The 15,177-nt window shown below is 38.1% G+C and overlaps 1 protein-coding gene and 1 long non-coding RNA gene across 2 annotated transcripts in view; one reads left to right on the top strand and one right to left on the bottom strand.

Annotated features, from left to right (window-relative positions):
* The window catches only part of LOC134790794 (long-chain fatty acid transport protein 4-like), a 32,727-nt gene extending 21,572 nt beyond the window's left edge, over nucleotides 1–11,155 (top strand). Inside the window, exons 3-14 of the mRNA XM_063761734.1 lie at nucleotides 4,881–5,131; nucleotides 5,388–5,538; nucleotides 6,089–6,326; nucleotides 6,828–7,077; nucleotides 7,544–7,745; nucleotides 8,003–8,113; nucleotides 8,383–8,464; nucleotides 8,637–8,767; nucleotides 9,009–9,159; nucleotides 9,652–9,809; nucleotides 10,112–10,265; nucleotides 10,558–11,155. Coding sequence (XP_063617804.1) covers nucleotides 4,881–5,131; nucleotides 5,388–5,538; nucleotides 6,089–6,326; nucleotides 6,828–7,077; nucleotides 7,544–7,745; nucleotides 8,003–8,113; nucleotides 8,383–8,464; nucleotides 8,637–8,767; nucleotides 9,009–9,159; nucleotides 9,652–9,809; nucleotides 10,112–10,265; nucleotides 10,558–10,715 — 2,037 coding nt within the window. The 3' untranslated portion in view covers nucleotides 10,716–11,155. The remainder of the gene's footprint in view (nucleotides 1–4,880; nucleotides 5,132–5,387; nucleotides 5,539–6,088; nucleotides 6,327–6,827; nucleotides 7,078–7,543; nucleotides 7,746–8,002; nucleotides 8,114–8,382; nucleotides 8,465–8,636; nucleotides 8,768–9,008; nucleotides 9,160–9,651; nucleotides 9,810–10,111; nucleotides 10,266–10,557) is intronic.
* On the bottom strand, nucleotides 773–2,883 carry LOC134790779 (uncharacterized). The gene is made up of 2 exons (XR_010144215.1): nucleotides 2,092–2,883; nucleotides 773–1,403 (listed from the first exon to the last, which is right to left on the bottom strand). It is a non-coding gene; the product is annotated as an uncharacterized LOC134790779 (long non-coding RNA).
* Nucleotides 11,156–15,177: the final 4,022 nt, after the last annotated feature.

Below are 15,177 nucleotides of genomic sequence, written 5' to 3'. Positions count from 1 at the left end.
CTCTATATCTCTTGACATTCCTGGCCAGTACAGTACTTTCCTAGCTCTCTTTTTACACTTTACTACACCTGCATGCCCTGAGTGTATTATATCTAACATTTCCTTCCTTAATGCTTTAGGAACAAGGACCATATTTCCAAAGTATACAATATTATCTGTAACCATCAACTCATGTCTTAATTTGTACAACTTTTTTAATTCTACACCATAAATATTTCTATCATTTTTTGGCCATTCTGAACTATACCACATCTTTATTTGTTGCAAGTTACCATCTTTATTTGTTTCATTTTGCAATTCTTTTAATTTACTTTCTGATATTTGCAAGTCTTTGTCTAGTCCATACACTTTTTCTGTTTCTACACTATGCACTAACTCTTTAAGTGTTGGCTCTATTTGCCCATTTGTTGAATTATAATGCCTAGACAAATAGTCAGCAACATACATTTGAGAACCTGGTATGTACTTAATGTCAAATTCATATTTTAAAAGTTTAAGAACCATTCTTTGCAGTCTGGCTGAAATTTTATTGATGTCTTTATTCATTATCGCCACTAAAGGCTTATGGTCTGTTTCAACAACTATTTTGCGTCCGTAGACAAATTGGTGATATTTTTCCATTGCAAGACAAACTGCAAAGAGTTCTTTTTCGATGGGAGCCCATCTTTGTTGACATTCTGTATAACATCTAGAATAAAAAGATATTGGTTTACCATTTTGAAGAAGACAAGCTCCCATGCCACTTTTTGAGCTGTCAGTTTGTAGAGTCACCAAACCGTCTCTCTTTAAAATATCTAAGGTTGGGGCTTTACTAATTTTCATTTTTATTTCTTCAAAAGCTTGACTTTGTGCTGTACCCCAATCCCACAATACATCTTTTTTTAATAGATCCCTAAGTTTTTCAGTTGTTTTGGAGTATTGTGGTATAAACTTACTTAAATAATTGCACATACCTAAAAACTTTTGTAGTTCTTTAACATTTTTTGGTTCATTCAAGTCCACAATAGCCTTTACATGTTCAGGATCAGGTTTAATTCCTGATTTTGACACTAACAACCCTACATATTTAACAAAATCACTTCTATACTGAACTTTGTTTGGATTAAATTTTACATTGAACTTCCTTGCCCTATCTATTACTTCACTTAAAATTTTATCATGGTCTGCTAAACTGTCCCCCGCAACAATTATGTCATCATAATACACATTTACCCCCTGTATATCACTAAATATGGCTGTATTTATTCTTTGCATTACCTCGGGAGCTGAAGAAATGCCGAATGGCATTCTCTTGAAAAAATACCTTCCGAAGGGAGTACCGAAGGTGCAGAGTTTTTGTTCATCCTCCAAACTCACTTGAAAAAACCCATCCTTCATGTCTAGTACTGTGAAGACACTTTTACCTGCAAGTGAATTATATATTTCTTCAGGTGAAGGAATTTGATAATTTTCTCGAAGAATGGCTTTATTCAACTCTTTGGGGTCTAAGCATAACCTAAGTGACTTATCTGGTTTTTCTACAATGACAAGATTGTTGCACCATGCTGTAGGTCCTTCTACTTTTTCAATTATTCCTCTACTTTCATAATTATTTAAAGTTTCTTTAAGTCTTTCCTTTATAGTCTGTGGAACTCTTCTAATAGGCTTAACTACTGGCTCTGAATTCTCTTTCAGCTTTATTGAATATATACCTATATTGCCTAACCCATTAAACACATCATCATTTAATTTTACAAATTTATTCTTTTCTTCTGAGACTACAGCATCTACTCTTTTTATTAAATTGAATTGGACACAATCAGGCAAGCCTAAGATTGGTTTAACAGGCATATCCACAACAGTAAATCTTACATTGCCCTTTTTTCCCCTAACAGTACAGGTTAAATTAACACATCCCACAGTTTTCATTTTTTCTTCATTATAAACAACTAACACTGTGGGTTCCCCGAGTTTACATTTGTCTAATTTTAAGCTTTCAAACAGTTCCAGTGATAAAGTACTACAGTCAGCACCAGAATCCAGTTTAAATTTTATATCTACTCCTTCAACATTTATTACTTCATACCATTGTAACCTATCTGAGCTACTTACAGAGTCTACTACAAAGTCTTCCGAACTGCAGTCGCTGTCATTTGTAGATTCCCTGATGCCATCAACTTTGTTTTTTGTGGATCTTTGTTTTTGCTGCGGTTTCTCTTCTTTCTTCTTAAATCTACACATTTCTGCATAATGGTTATAAATGTTGCACACAGTACATCTTCTCCCATACGCAGGACATTTTCTTGGCTCATGTTTCTTACCACAATAACTGCAATTGTAATGAATCGGTTTCTTTACATCTTTTCTATAACGAGAACTTTCTCTTACCATATTTACTGACTGTACTTTTTCTTCCAGCTCTTTTACATTTTTCTTGCTGTATTCAGCAGCCTTGCATAATTCTAGTGCCGTATCCAAACTCAGTTCCTTCTCTCGTAACAATCTCTCCTTAATGCCCGTCTCACTCACACCTATCACTAACATATCTCTTACCATTCTATCTTCTTCTTTAAAGTTACATGTCTTGGCTGCATTCTTCAATCTTAAAACAAATCGTTCCACCGGTTCATCTGGCTCTTGTCGTAAATTATAAAATCTGTAGCTGTTCACGACGGTGTTAGTTTTGTTTTTAAAATGGTCATCAAACTTTTTAAGCAACTCAGCCCATTTTAATGTAGAAGTGTCACTCATACCATTGTAAATCTCTAAAATGTCTTCTCCCGCGCAGGTTAAGAAAATGGCTACCTTTTTTTCATCGGTCCCCTGTTCCAAATCCGTGGCCTGTATATATAAGTTAAACATCTGCTTGTATTTTTTCCAAGCCTCCGCATCTTCAATCTTGTATCCTTTAGGAGGCTGCAAGCCCAGGGTCATTACTGGCGTTTCCTCCATTTTGTTTGATCCACAAAGGTTTTATTTTCTTAACAAAGACTTCTATTTACCACTTAGGTTTTTTCTTCTTGATGTTATACTCTGTTTTCACCTGACACCATGTTTCGTATGCATGGAACAAGGATTCAGTACTTTATATTAAATAAAAGATTATTTACTATAATCAATAATTGTATTCAATGACGCCATGTTCGCGAGTGCCCTCTTGCCACAGATAATCCTATTTATGACACATATGTCACAAGAGGCTTATAATGGTATTATAAAATGCTCTTATATACATACATATATAAGACTAGGTAATAAGACTAAACTTACTAAAGTGCGTATTAGCTTGTCTAAGACTAGTATAAGAGCGATGATAAGTTCAAAACAAAAATAAGAGCGCTATAAGCTCACTACTCTTATAAAGTGCGCAATCTGAGACTTTTTTGCTAGTTGGGGATTACCATGTTAATTAGTAGATTAGTCTTTAATAAAAATCAAAATTTATGATTATTTCTCCTAGTTTTATTTCTTACTGCGTATATTTACGATTTCGAGTTAACGATTAACTTTAACTTCCGTTAAAACTTTTGAAAAGTAACGTTTTAACGTTTAACGAAGTTAACTTTTTATTTAACGGATTAACGATTAACGAAGTTAACTTTTTGATTAACGGTGCCCAGCTCTGATTGTATGGAATAGGCAGGTTCTTTACACAGTGGCGGTTTTGCACTAATGCACAGTCTTTGCCGCCCTAGGCCCCTGTAGCCGCCCCTTTCTCAGCATTCATCATATTGACTACATTTTGAGTTATTTCTTGTTATCATCAGCGAATTTTTTGTTACAATTTGCCGCCCCTAAATATCTTGCCGCCCTAGGCCCGGGCCTACTGGGCCTTAGGGCAAATCCGCCACTGTCTCTACACTATCGTCGACGATATCGTCTACGTTTTATCGTTACAGTTCGCGATATAGTATAAATACGACTGCATACCTATTACCTACACATATTTGTCCCCGCGTGACGGAAGATCAATCGTGTCGTTACCATCGGCGACCCTGATAAAGTCATGATAAAGTATAAAAGCGCCCAATAAATGATCCCTATTTATAATAGCGCATTTTGTATTGAAAGGATGTTTGAGTGGCCCTGTCGTAAATTTGCTATTTCGAGCTTTGAATCGACAAATAGGCAATTTGTTACAATGAGTGATTTGTATTTTATTGATTAGATTCCATCACAGTCACACAGTAGGTATTTATTGTAGGATTTCGACAACCTTAAAAAACGACGATAAAAAAGCTTAGTTTGATCATGATCATCCACCAAGTAGGTACCTACAAATTTTTCAATTACATATTTAATTTAATAATATTACCTATAAAAATATTTCATCTATAATCTGTATATTATGTCATCATAGTATTAACGAAGTCTCGAGACTTTAGCATTATTTAAACCGGATCTTCCAATGACTAAAACTGAATAATCTAGAATGTATGCAAATCAAAACATTTCGTAGATATATCTATGTACTTTACCTACTGATACCTAGTTCTGATGCGCCTAGTGTGCTTGACCCCTAGATTCGTAAGTTCGTAACATGTACCACCAATTTAGCTAGGACCCTAAATGGGCTAAATGGCATAACAATCGCGGAGCGTGATGGTACATACATAGATCTGCGTAAGAGAGAATTATACCTACCATTTGAGCATGAATTCCGAAAGTTTCTTACATATTTTTTTCAAAGATAATGCTTTTAGTTTGACTAATAGATATTTCAAGAAAATAAATTTTGTTCAGAAATGATTTTTATTTATTTAAAAAAAACAGGACAGATACTTTAAGTAAGTACTTAGTTATATTCCTTTAAAATGTATTCACCTTTTTGATATGGAACCCTAATTAACGTCTTGATTAGCATTGCCTTTTTTAATTGTCTCACTATTTATTTATTTCAGGTGAAACTAAATGGCAACGATTTAGAGACCGGAAAAAATCATCTGATATCCGACGAACCCACGCCATGGGGTCGGATAATAGCCACAGTGCTCGCGGTAGGCGTAGTCGTGGCCGCCTGCACGGTCACGTGGGTCTTCCAGGATTGGCAGACGAGCCTCATAGTCCTAGCCATACTTGTCGTGGTCTACGTAATACTCTTCCATTGGAGATGGATCTACATCGCCCTGAGGACGGCGAAGAGGGATTTCTCGTACGTGTTTTGTAATTTAGCTAGTACTTAATCGTAATCGTAAATTAATACCCTTCGTAAACAGACGAAAATATAAACGAATGTCCCTTTTACAATTTTTTATGTTAACAACTGTAGTGATCCAAACTATATTTGCAAAATATGTAATATAAGTAATGAAAAAAGTATTAATACCGTCTTTAGAATCACCTATACAGCTCTATTTGTTGTGAGAACTGTCGCCAAAAATACACCAAACTAACTCTTTATATTTCAGAGCCTTGTTTTGCTACATTAAAGTCTTGCGTCTGTATAAAAAGTTCACCAAGAGGAATTGGGTGATGCCGGACATCTTCCATCAGCTCGTCAAGAAACATCCAAACAAAGCCTGCTTCCTCTTCGAAGATGAAACGTGGACCTTTCAACAGGTACGAGGAGTTGTACAATTAACGACTAAGTGACAACTGAGTAACAATAAGACCCAGCCTTGACATGACCCGAGGTGTTAATTACCTACTTCAACGTGCAAATCGTGCCTTTGAATATGTGCAGAATTGCACGAAAACCCTTGGTTTGCAGAACATTCTGATTTAGCTGAAGCCTGATTCGGCGAAAGAAATGGGGGTAATTTTAACATGAATATGTTTTCCCATCCGTTCCTATGCAGGCGCATGCCTTAGAATACAATACTTTATCTTTGTAGACTTACACTTCGTCGGATTTAATAGAACAAGACTATAAAACTTAGACTTTTAGAAGTACCTACCTACATCACGCATCGCGCAGTTTTACAATAGTGGAACCCACGAAATATTTCTGAATTTTGTGTCGATGAATCCATATACCTTAGCTTCGGCAGAAAAAAAGCTAGGAAAGGTCAATGTCAACCGCGAGATAAGAACCTGTGTCTTAATTATCATATCATAGAGCACACTCGTAATTGTCGTGACTTAGTTGTATAACAAGCTTTTTTTCTAGGTCGAGGAGTTCAGCTTGCGAGTATCAGCGGTCCTTAAGGCGCAGGGCGTAAAGTCGCGGGACGTGGTGGGCGTTATGATGAACAACTGTCCTGACATGCCGAGCACTTGGTTGGGAGTTGCCCGGCTGGGTGCCGTGTCCCCTCTTATCAACACTAATCAGACCGGCACTGCGTTGATACACTCTATCAAAATCGCTGACTGCAACGTCGTCATTTACGGGAGCGAGTTTGAGTCAGGTCAGTAAAATAGGTTTTTCGGTCGAAGGCTTAATCAGCTTGTGCATTAAATTCATAGGGCGTTAAGGACGTGGTAATTAGCTAGGAAGCTGCTGATCAGGTGCCCTCTGACCCCTTATTAATTAATACGTCATCATCATCATTTAGTCATCATTTAGGTACCTAAGCAATTCTGAGTTAAGTTAGCAGAAAAACAATTGCATCTTTTGTAATCAATATTTTTATTGTCTATAAAAGATTCATTTTTAGTGGTCCGTACAAAACTTTGTTCACGGACCACTTATGGGATCACTTCGGTCTTGCAAATCAGTTGAATGCGTTTTTCTCAGAGACCGTTTGACGTAGATACCTAAAATTTGGAACAGCTATAGCAACTACCACCACTAATATTTGTTTCATTTTGTCACTAATAAGTATTTAATTTAACTATATTTCATAACTACATCTAACACATTCCTGTTACAATTAAAGCTAAAATCATGCGAAAAATTTTATTTCCAGCCATCAGCGACATTGCCAATGAGCTTGATCCATCCATAAAACTGTTGAAGTACACCCGTCGTCCGCTGAACACGTCCGGCGACGGAGTGAGGCTGGTTGAGTCCAACAATGACTTCACAGCTATGCTGGAGTCGACTCCTCCGGCACCCTGGACGTTCTCCGATGGAGATGGATTCAACGGCAAGATGTTGTATATCTATACATCTGGAACTACCGGCCTGCCGAAAGCTGCTGTTATTTCTTCGTCAAGGTAATCTGAACATCCATTTAGCCTTTTAATTGATACATTAAGGTACATAAGATTGACACTTTTGTCGCCATAAGAATGTTGTTGAATAATGATAAGTATAATTATTCTAGTTTCTGATATCCCTCTTAACACTTACACAATTCAAGTATATGTATATACTTAGGGAATAAAATATCATTTTCTTTATTTCACAATACCTACAGCGTTATTGCCAATTGTACCAGGACAGTGACGAACACTCAGACGTTTAGGTATATTAGTTTGAGTGACATGTTAAAAATACAAGTACCTAGGTAAGGTCAGTCACCCCGTCACCGTCATTTTAGAATATTATGGAATATCCATTGTTTAGCAACGTAATTAAAAAAAATCTGTTTATTTCAATTTAAGGGTACATTATTAGTCAGAAGTCAGTTACAATCTCTAAGTTGAGAGGTTTAAAAAATAGCTTTTTCTACTTTTTCAGAATGACGTTCATGGCATCTGGCATTCATTATCTTGGTGGACTGAGCAGTAAGGACATCATCTACTGCCCAATGCCGCTGTACCACTCTGCAGGAGGCTGCATAACGATGGGCCAAGCAATGATCTTCGGATGCACCATTGTTTTGAGGACCAAGTTCTCGGCTTCTGCCTACTTCCCGGATTGCATCAAATATAATGCCACCGTAAGTAGGTATACTTAGAACGTCATGTCATTATGTCTGATCTACATTTTCCCAAAAATTATCACGATGTACCTTTTAACTTTTGTCGGTCCACAAATTTTGACTTCCATCTGCCATTACAGCAATTGCTCAAATTTCTTCTACTTTACGTACGTTTCACAATAAAGTTCATACCAAACTTTTATGGTCCCCTATGTTCTCTCTCCTTCTCCCAAAAATGTTATAACATTCTAAAATTGTATATGTACAATTTTCAGGCAGCACATTACATTGGTGAAATGTGTCGGTACATCCTGTCCACTCCACCAGCACCCACTGACAAGCAGCACAAAGTCCGTCGGGTATATGGCAATGGAATGAGACCAGCTGTAAGTAAATGTGCTTTTTCCACTATTTCCAGGCAAAAACCACTCGTTTGACAATAAGAACATTCTAATTTGAATTGTTTATAAATTAGCGACAAAATTACAGACAAATTGTTTGCCGGTACTATATACCTATTTAAAGAGAAAAAAAACTCTTCAAAAAAATCGCCAAACTGAGATTTGTTGCTTGGGATAAAAATAAATCTACAAATTATGAAAATTTAAAAACGACTGAGTGATTGTACCTATAAAAATATTCTTGCCTTTCGCAGATATGGACGGAATTTGTAACTCGGTTTAACATAAAGAGAGTTGTCGAGTTCTATGGTGCCACTGAAGGAAATGCTAATATAGGTAAGTAACCTAGTGGTACCCTGGTTCATTTTCCTTCAATAGGTATATAACTATTATGATTATAACAAATATGTATCTATTTTACAAGAGTTTAGCTCACCATGAAATTTTTCCCAAAATGGATTCTATCGTTGAAAACTCAGTGAAAACCGTATTAATTTCTTACTTTCAGTGAATATAAACAACAAGACAGGAGCGATTGGATTTGTATCCAGGATCATACCTGCAATATATCCAATTGCTATTCTAAAAGTTGACCAAGAAACTGGGGAACCTATCAGGAACTCGCGAGGTTTATGTCAGGTGAGGAAAGGACTTAGATAACAAAAGCAAAAATATCTAGGCTTGGCAAAAGGGGCCATATTTTGCACATCATAACTTATTGACATTATTGAGGCAGTTCTAATTAGCCTCGAAAACTCGATAAACGAAATATAGAAGAGATATATAGAAGAGAGTAAAGTATTATGGCTTAAATCGGTGTTGTCACATTCAGCTTCTTCATCCATTTTTTTTTGTAATAACGATTTTTTGTATAATGTAGTTGGCCAAACCGAACGAGCCTGGAGTGTTCATCGGTAAGATCCAGCCCAATAACCCCTCGAGAGCATTCCTCGGTTACGCTGATAAAGCAGCTTCGGACAAGAAGATAGTCAGAGACGTTTTCACTCGTGGAGACTCCGCTTTCATATCAGGTGAAATTTACTTTGGATTAGCTGGTCAGCATGGTCTGTTAGGTTACTTTGGGAAGAGGCAGTGTTTTAGATTTCAGAGTAAAGAAATAAGCCTTAAGCTTATTCGGTCAGTCGGTAAGGCACCTAATAACTGCCGAGGGCTAGACCCTGGTTTTTATGGAGTGTACGGAACTTTCAAGAAAATTTAAAACTTATATTTCCGGCTATTATCAAGTGCGAATGTAACGTTAAACAGTCAGAAGTTTTCAAGCCGTCTGAAGGTTCTAACTCTGTTAGGCGACTGATCGTAATATACGAGTTAAAATAAACGGTTTAACGTGTCTTTCACAAAAACAGCTCAGATAAAGTCAATAACTTGAAATGGTCAAATACTCGTAATTGGGACTTGGCCTTACTAGATATTGATTAACATGCGGATGCTGATGCTAACGTATATTCTAAGGCCTGGTTTAATGAGCTTCTCCATTGACCCAATATGTCATTACATTACAGGCGACATCCTAGTGGCAGACGAGTTGGGTTACTTGTATTTCCGAGATCGAACCGGGGACACATTCCGCTGGCGCGGCGAGAACGTCAGCACCACCGAGGTGGAGTCCGCCGTGTCCCGCGTCGCTGATCAGAGAGACGCTGTTGTTTATGGAGTAGAGGTAAGCTTTGCCATCAGTATTGAATTCAGATTAAGAACCGACCAACATAAATTGTATTTTATTTCTATTAAGAGTCATCAATGTCATCATATACATATGTGGTTCAGTTCGACGGCTACTGCTACATAAACATTTTCATTGACTACTTAGTTAAGTAGGAGTAAACACGTTGATTATCTAGGACTTTTCTTTTTCTTTTGAAACGTTTTCTTGCCTAGCAAATCAAGCAATGTCCGTACGTGTTGGTGCAGTACGTTAATTTTGAACACGGAGTGTTTTATCATTGTCCATTAATATTCCAGGTCCCAAACATTGAAGGACGAGCGGGCATGTGTGGCATCGTGGACACCGAGGGAACTCTAGACCTCGATCAGCTGGCTAAGCGGATCGCGAAGGACCTGCCGGCGTACGCGCGCCCTGTCTTCATGCGGGTCATGACCAGCGTAGATATGACGGGTAAGCTAAATTCATCATCCTAATACAAGTTTGTATTCATTGTGTTAATTGTACACACTGAACGTGTGTATATATGACAAGATGTGTTAAGTGACAGTGACAGGCATGTAGTGATACGGAGGGAGAAAACCATTAAATTGGAGAAAAATGAAACCTTAAGTAAATTACTTACCGCACCGTATTTAAATTTGTATTTGCGCCACGGCGTTACAAGAGATCGGTTTGGCGCCCACAACAAAATATGTTTTAGTTTGAAACGTAACCTATAACAGAATAATATTTTTGTTTCCAGGCACGTTCAAGATGAAGAAGGTGGATTTACAAAAAGAAGGATTCAACCCATCAGTAATAAAAGATAAATTATACTATTTAGATTTAAAACTAGGCAAGTACCTACCATTAGGACCAGAAGAATACGAGAAGATTGGAAAGGGACAAATAAGACTGTGATTAAATTTAAGATTATCAGGATAAGAATTATTAAATGCATGCCAGACGCTGACTGAAGCTGAGAATACTCAAACAGTTGATTCTGGTTTGTAAAAAAAGGGGCTGAAAGGACCATATGTAGATAGTAAAGTGTAGAATCGTATTTATACATTAAAGTGAGAACATGACAATGACATAGGTAGCAAATTAAAGTAACATAAGACAAAGTATTCCAATGATAGCTATAATTAGTTTTAAATTACTGATTATAGAAACGTCTTTTCGGAAACCAGAAAATAGTTTTCTCCATGTCCTATGTACTTAAGCATCCTAATGTCTACTGTAAATAGCATATACATGATTGCATTATACTTGTATGTGGGGGCTCCTAAAGAAACAGACAATAATGTGATCTGATATCGTAAAATGTGAGAGAAAGTAATGAAATGTTTTCTAAATCATGATAAGTGTTTTATTTTGAACTCTACGGCCATCGGCCAAACATGTAAGTTCACGTAGAAAAATTCGGGTACACTGAATTTTTTCATCATGTACTTACTGGAGGCGTATGACCTTAGATTGTTGGTATAGCTCATTTTGCTCACGATTTAAGCGGATAGGTAAATACAATTTAATAATCATAGTACTTAGATCATCATTATCATCATAACTTAAGAGCTTTGTTCTTGTCGGTGGAGAACTTAGATATAGGGTTCGAATCCTGGCTGGTACAGTCAGTCACCTGCAATAATATGTTACTTTTCGGCGAAGGCTTTAAAAACATGTGACACGCTATTATGGCTCTACAAATAAGATAGTGTCAAATATTTTTGCGGCCTTCGTTGTGTAGCATATTATGGCAGGTGACTGTACGAGTGAGTTTCAAGGAATAGCTTATGTATGAAACATAGTTTGATCAGACGATTTTCGGTGAAGGAATACAGCATCAGGGAGGAGCGCCGACTAAACCTCATCAATCACTAATCCTAACATCTAGTTTTCCCTCTGGGTTGGAAGGTTAAATGACAACCGTTGTCGTGAAAACTCTGTGAAGATTAAGTTGCCGAGCAGGCCTCGTGCAGACTAGGGAGTCCCTTGCAAGCCTTGCATTGTCACTTGCAAGATGCCGGTATAATACCTACTAAGAAAATCGAAGGGTTCAAAGGACTCTTACAAAAATACTAGCATAGAGCAATCACGCATTCAATAGTCCATATCCAATAGTTTGGCGGTTTGCGTTAAAGGTGCCTAAAATAGTAAAACATGTTACATTGCTTGCCTTTTAATTGTAGGCGTCTTTACAAGACATACTTCCCGACATACTCTCGGAATAGGCTGGAAACACCAAAACCAGGACATACGATACTGGCGCGAAATACACCATGGGCAGGTACTACTCTCCATTTGAAAACTTTTTCTCAACAAATCGAATAACCCTATACTGGACGTGGAACCGGTAATGGGACAAAAAACCATTAATCCGCTAAAATAAGTATCTAAAAGTAATTTATAAACACTGGCTATATTTTATCATAAATAAGAGTCCTAGAGCTGTTTCAGATTGAATTCTCGGTTACTTTTTAAGAAATTGGAGTCAATCCAAAAGTTGTCGTGTCACTGAAAAAAAATACCACTAAGAATTCTTAACAACTTCGCTAAAAGAGGTGAGTTAATTTATTAAATTTTAATTAATTAATACTTGATGAAAACTAGAATGTGTTTTGTTAATTGCATTTACCATGAGATAAGGTATATACAACACACTATGTTGTGACTCCACAGATGTAAAAAAATAGTGGTATTTGGCCCAATCCCATTATAGGAGCTGTAAAACTGCATACCTCCCATGATGGGACAATTGACATAATGATGCTTGCCATGCCATAATTTCATGTTTAAACAATACAGAAGTAAAATGTAGTTACGAAATATGTCAACCAGTGGCCTTTTTTATAAAGCTACAAGCTACAATTTACAAGCGGAAGTCTCGTTCTAACACATAGGGTTAGAAAGAGACTTCCGCTTGTAAATTGTAACTTGTAGCTTTATAAAATAGGCCCAGGTGGTATGCTCGGACTTCGGATAAATTAATATCGTTTTTCCAAACTTTTATTTAACTTGCCCTGTTAGTTAGTGTGGGTCAAATCTTGGTAGCTGAATTTGACCCACTTTCCGATTTCCGATTGCGTTGAAATTTTGTATACGTAATTAAGTATGCAAATCGGATGATAATGCAATATTATGATAACATGGACCTGATCTGATGATGAAGACAGTAGGTGGCCATGGGAACTCTGCGATAAACGCTAACTAATTGTGTTTGGGTATATTAGAATTGTCTCGATGGGTCTAATACAATAATAATTGTCTGTGGAAAGAAAAATACATTCAGCGATAAAAGCTTACACCAAAAATTGATTTTTTTGCCATAACTTATTCCCCATTTCAATATTTTGTACTTACTGATAGAGCAATGTCCATTATAGGGGGCCCATTACTGGATCCACGTCCATTACAGGGGTTCCATTACTGGAGCTTTGGTGTCCATGACTGGAGAAAAAAAACTTAGTTTTAATTTGTTAAGTAGGTATGTGGAAACTAATTGCAGTATCTTTGATACAACACGCCTGAAATATGAAAGACGGGATAGGAGGATAGGACATTCATCTTGTAACACGCTAAGCGGTAGACCATTTACATGTATCAGGGAAATATCACAAATACTCCAAATTTCCTCTTAAATGTCCCATGACTGGTGCTGTTACAAGTGGCACATCCAATGTATTTGGATAGCAGACGTATAGCGCCCATGTTTGGCGCCATAAAACTTCAAGGGGGACAAGGAGGTGCAACATAAAAATGGTTGAGAAAAAAGAACATGTATGATGTATGGGGGTTGGTTTGTCGATAAAAATGGGTAAGTACCTACTTAGTATATCTGCCTACCTTATATAGCTGTAGGGCCTCAGCTAGCTGGCGCGGTTGCACGGAGCGGGTGAGCGGGTTTAAGAAAAATAGTATTCAAGAGTCGTGAGCAATGCTATAAACTGTGGCGCGGACGCATGCGACTAGGGTTGCCATACGTCCGGATTTGTCCGGACATGTCCGGATTTTTGACCCTTTGTCCGGATTGCGGCCGGACTTGGCATGTGTCCGGATTTTTAGGAATGACCTTCTAAGAATAAAATGCGTGCCCGGGGAGGGGGCTACGGGATCGGGCGAAGGGAAAGGGAAAACTAGATCCACGATACAGTACACCGCAGAGAGCAGCGCGCCGCCGGGGCGTCGTTCAAGTTACGCCAAATCTCTGCTACAAGAAATGTCCGGATTTTTAGGGTGGTGTCCGGATTTTTATCAGGACTTTTAATTCTTCCATATGGCAACCCTACGTGCGACGGATTTTAAATTGCCAAACCCACATTGTAGATATAAGCTCAACGACAACATCCAATTTGAATTTTTATTGTAATGTAAACGAATTACCGTTGTCTGCCCGTCTTCGTCTTTATCACTCAGGAACAGTATTTCAAGAAATCATCATCATCATCATCATCATCAGCCTACTCTCGTCCACTGCTGGACATAGGCCTCTCCTATTGCACGCCATTGAGCACGATTTGCGGCAACTCTGATCCAGCTCTTGCCAGCCGCCTTGCGAAGGTCATCGCTCCATCTAGTCTGAGGGCGTCCTAAGCTACGTTTGCCGATGCGCGGTCTCCACTCCAGAACTCGCCTACCCCAACGGTTATCGGTTCTACGGCTAATATGACCGGCCCACTGCCACTTCAGCTTGCTAATCCGGTGGGCTATGTCGACGACTTTAGTTCTCTGACGGATGACTTCATTTCGAATACGATCCCTCAGAGAGACTCCGAGCATAGCCCTTTCCATAGCTCGCTGAGCGACTTTGAATTTATGGACCAGTCCTACCGTGAGTGTCCACGTTTCGGCTCCGTATGTCATCACGGGTAGGACGCACTGATTGAAGACTTTTGTCTTCAGACTTTGTGGGATTGATGACGTGAAGACTCGACGCAGCTTCCCATATGCTGCCCAGCCCAGCTGTATCCTTCTATTCGACTCTTTCTCGAAGTTGTTCCTTCCTAACTGCAGTATTTGCCCGAGGTAGACGTATTCCTGAACAACCTCGAGAACAGCCCCTTGTACTGCAATAGGTCCAATTTCAAGAAATAACAACACTAAAAACGTATAACACACAGGTACTAAAAAAATGTATAATTGTACCCCGGCATATACAAAACGAAGAATAAAACATTTATGAAAAGGACAAGGACATGAAAGGAAAATGATAAGGAAAGGTTGGGGAAAGATTTGTAGAATTCACAGTTGGTTTTCAAAATGAACTGCGTGTCTATGGTTAGGTCATATATTTTTTGCATTTTTTGTGGCAGTGGCAGCGAAGGGCTTTATAGACCTTGCCATGCACTCAGAAATTTGGAACGTATTCTCGACGGACTTGTCA

This window comes from Cydia splendana, chromosome 5 (assembly GCF_910591565.1).
Source record: "Cydia splendana chromosome 5, ilCydSple1.2, whole genome shotgun sequence".
NCBI lineage: Eukaryota > Metazoa > Arthropoda > Insecta > Lepidoptera > Tortricidae > Cydia > Cydia splendana.
The sequence above is the reverse complement of the archived record's forward strand: the minus strand, read 5'-3'. Positions and strand labels throughout refer to the sequence as shown.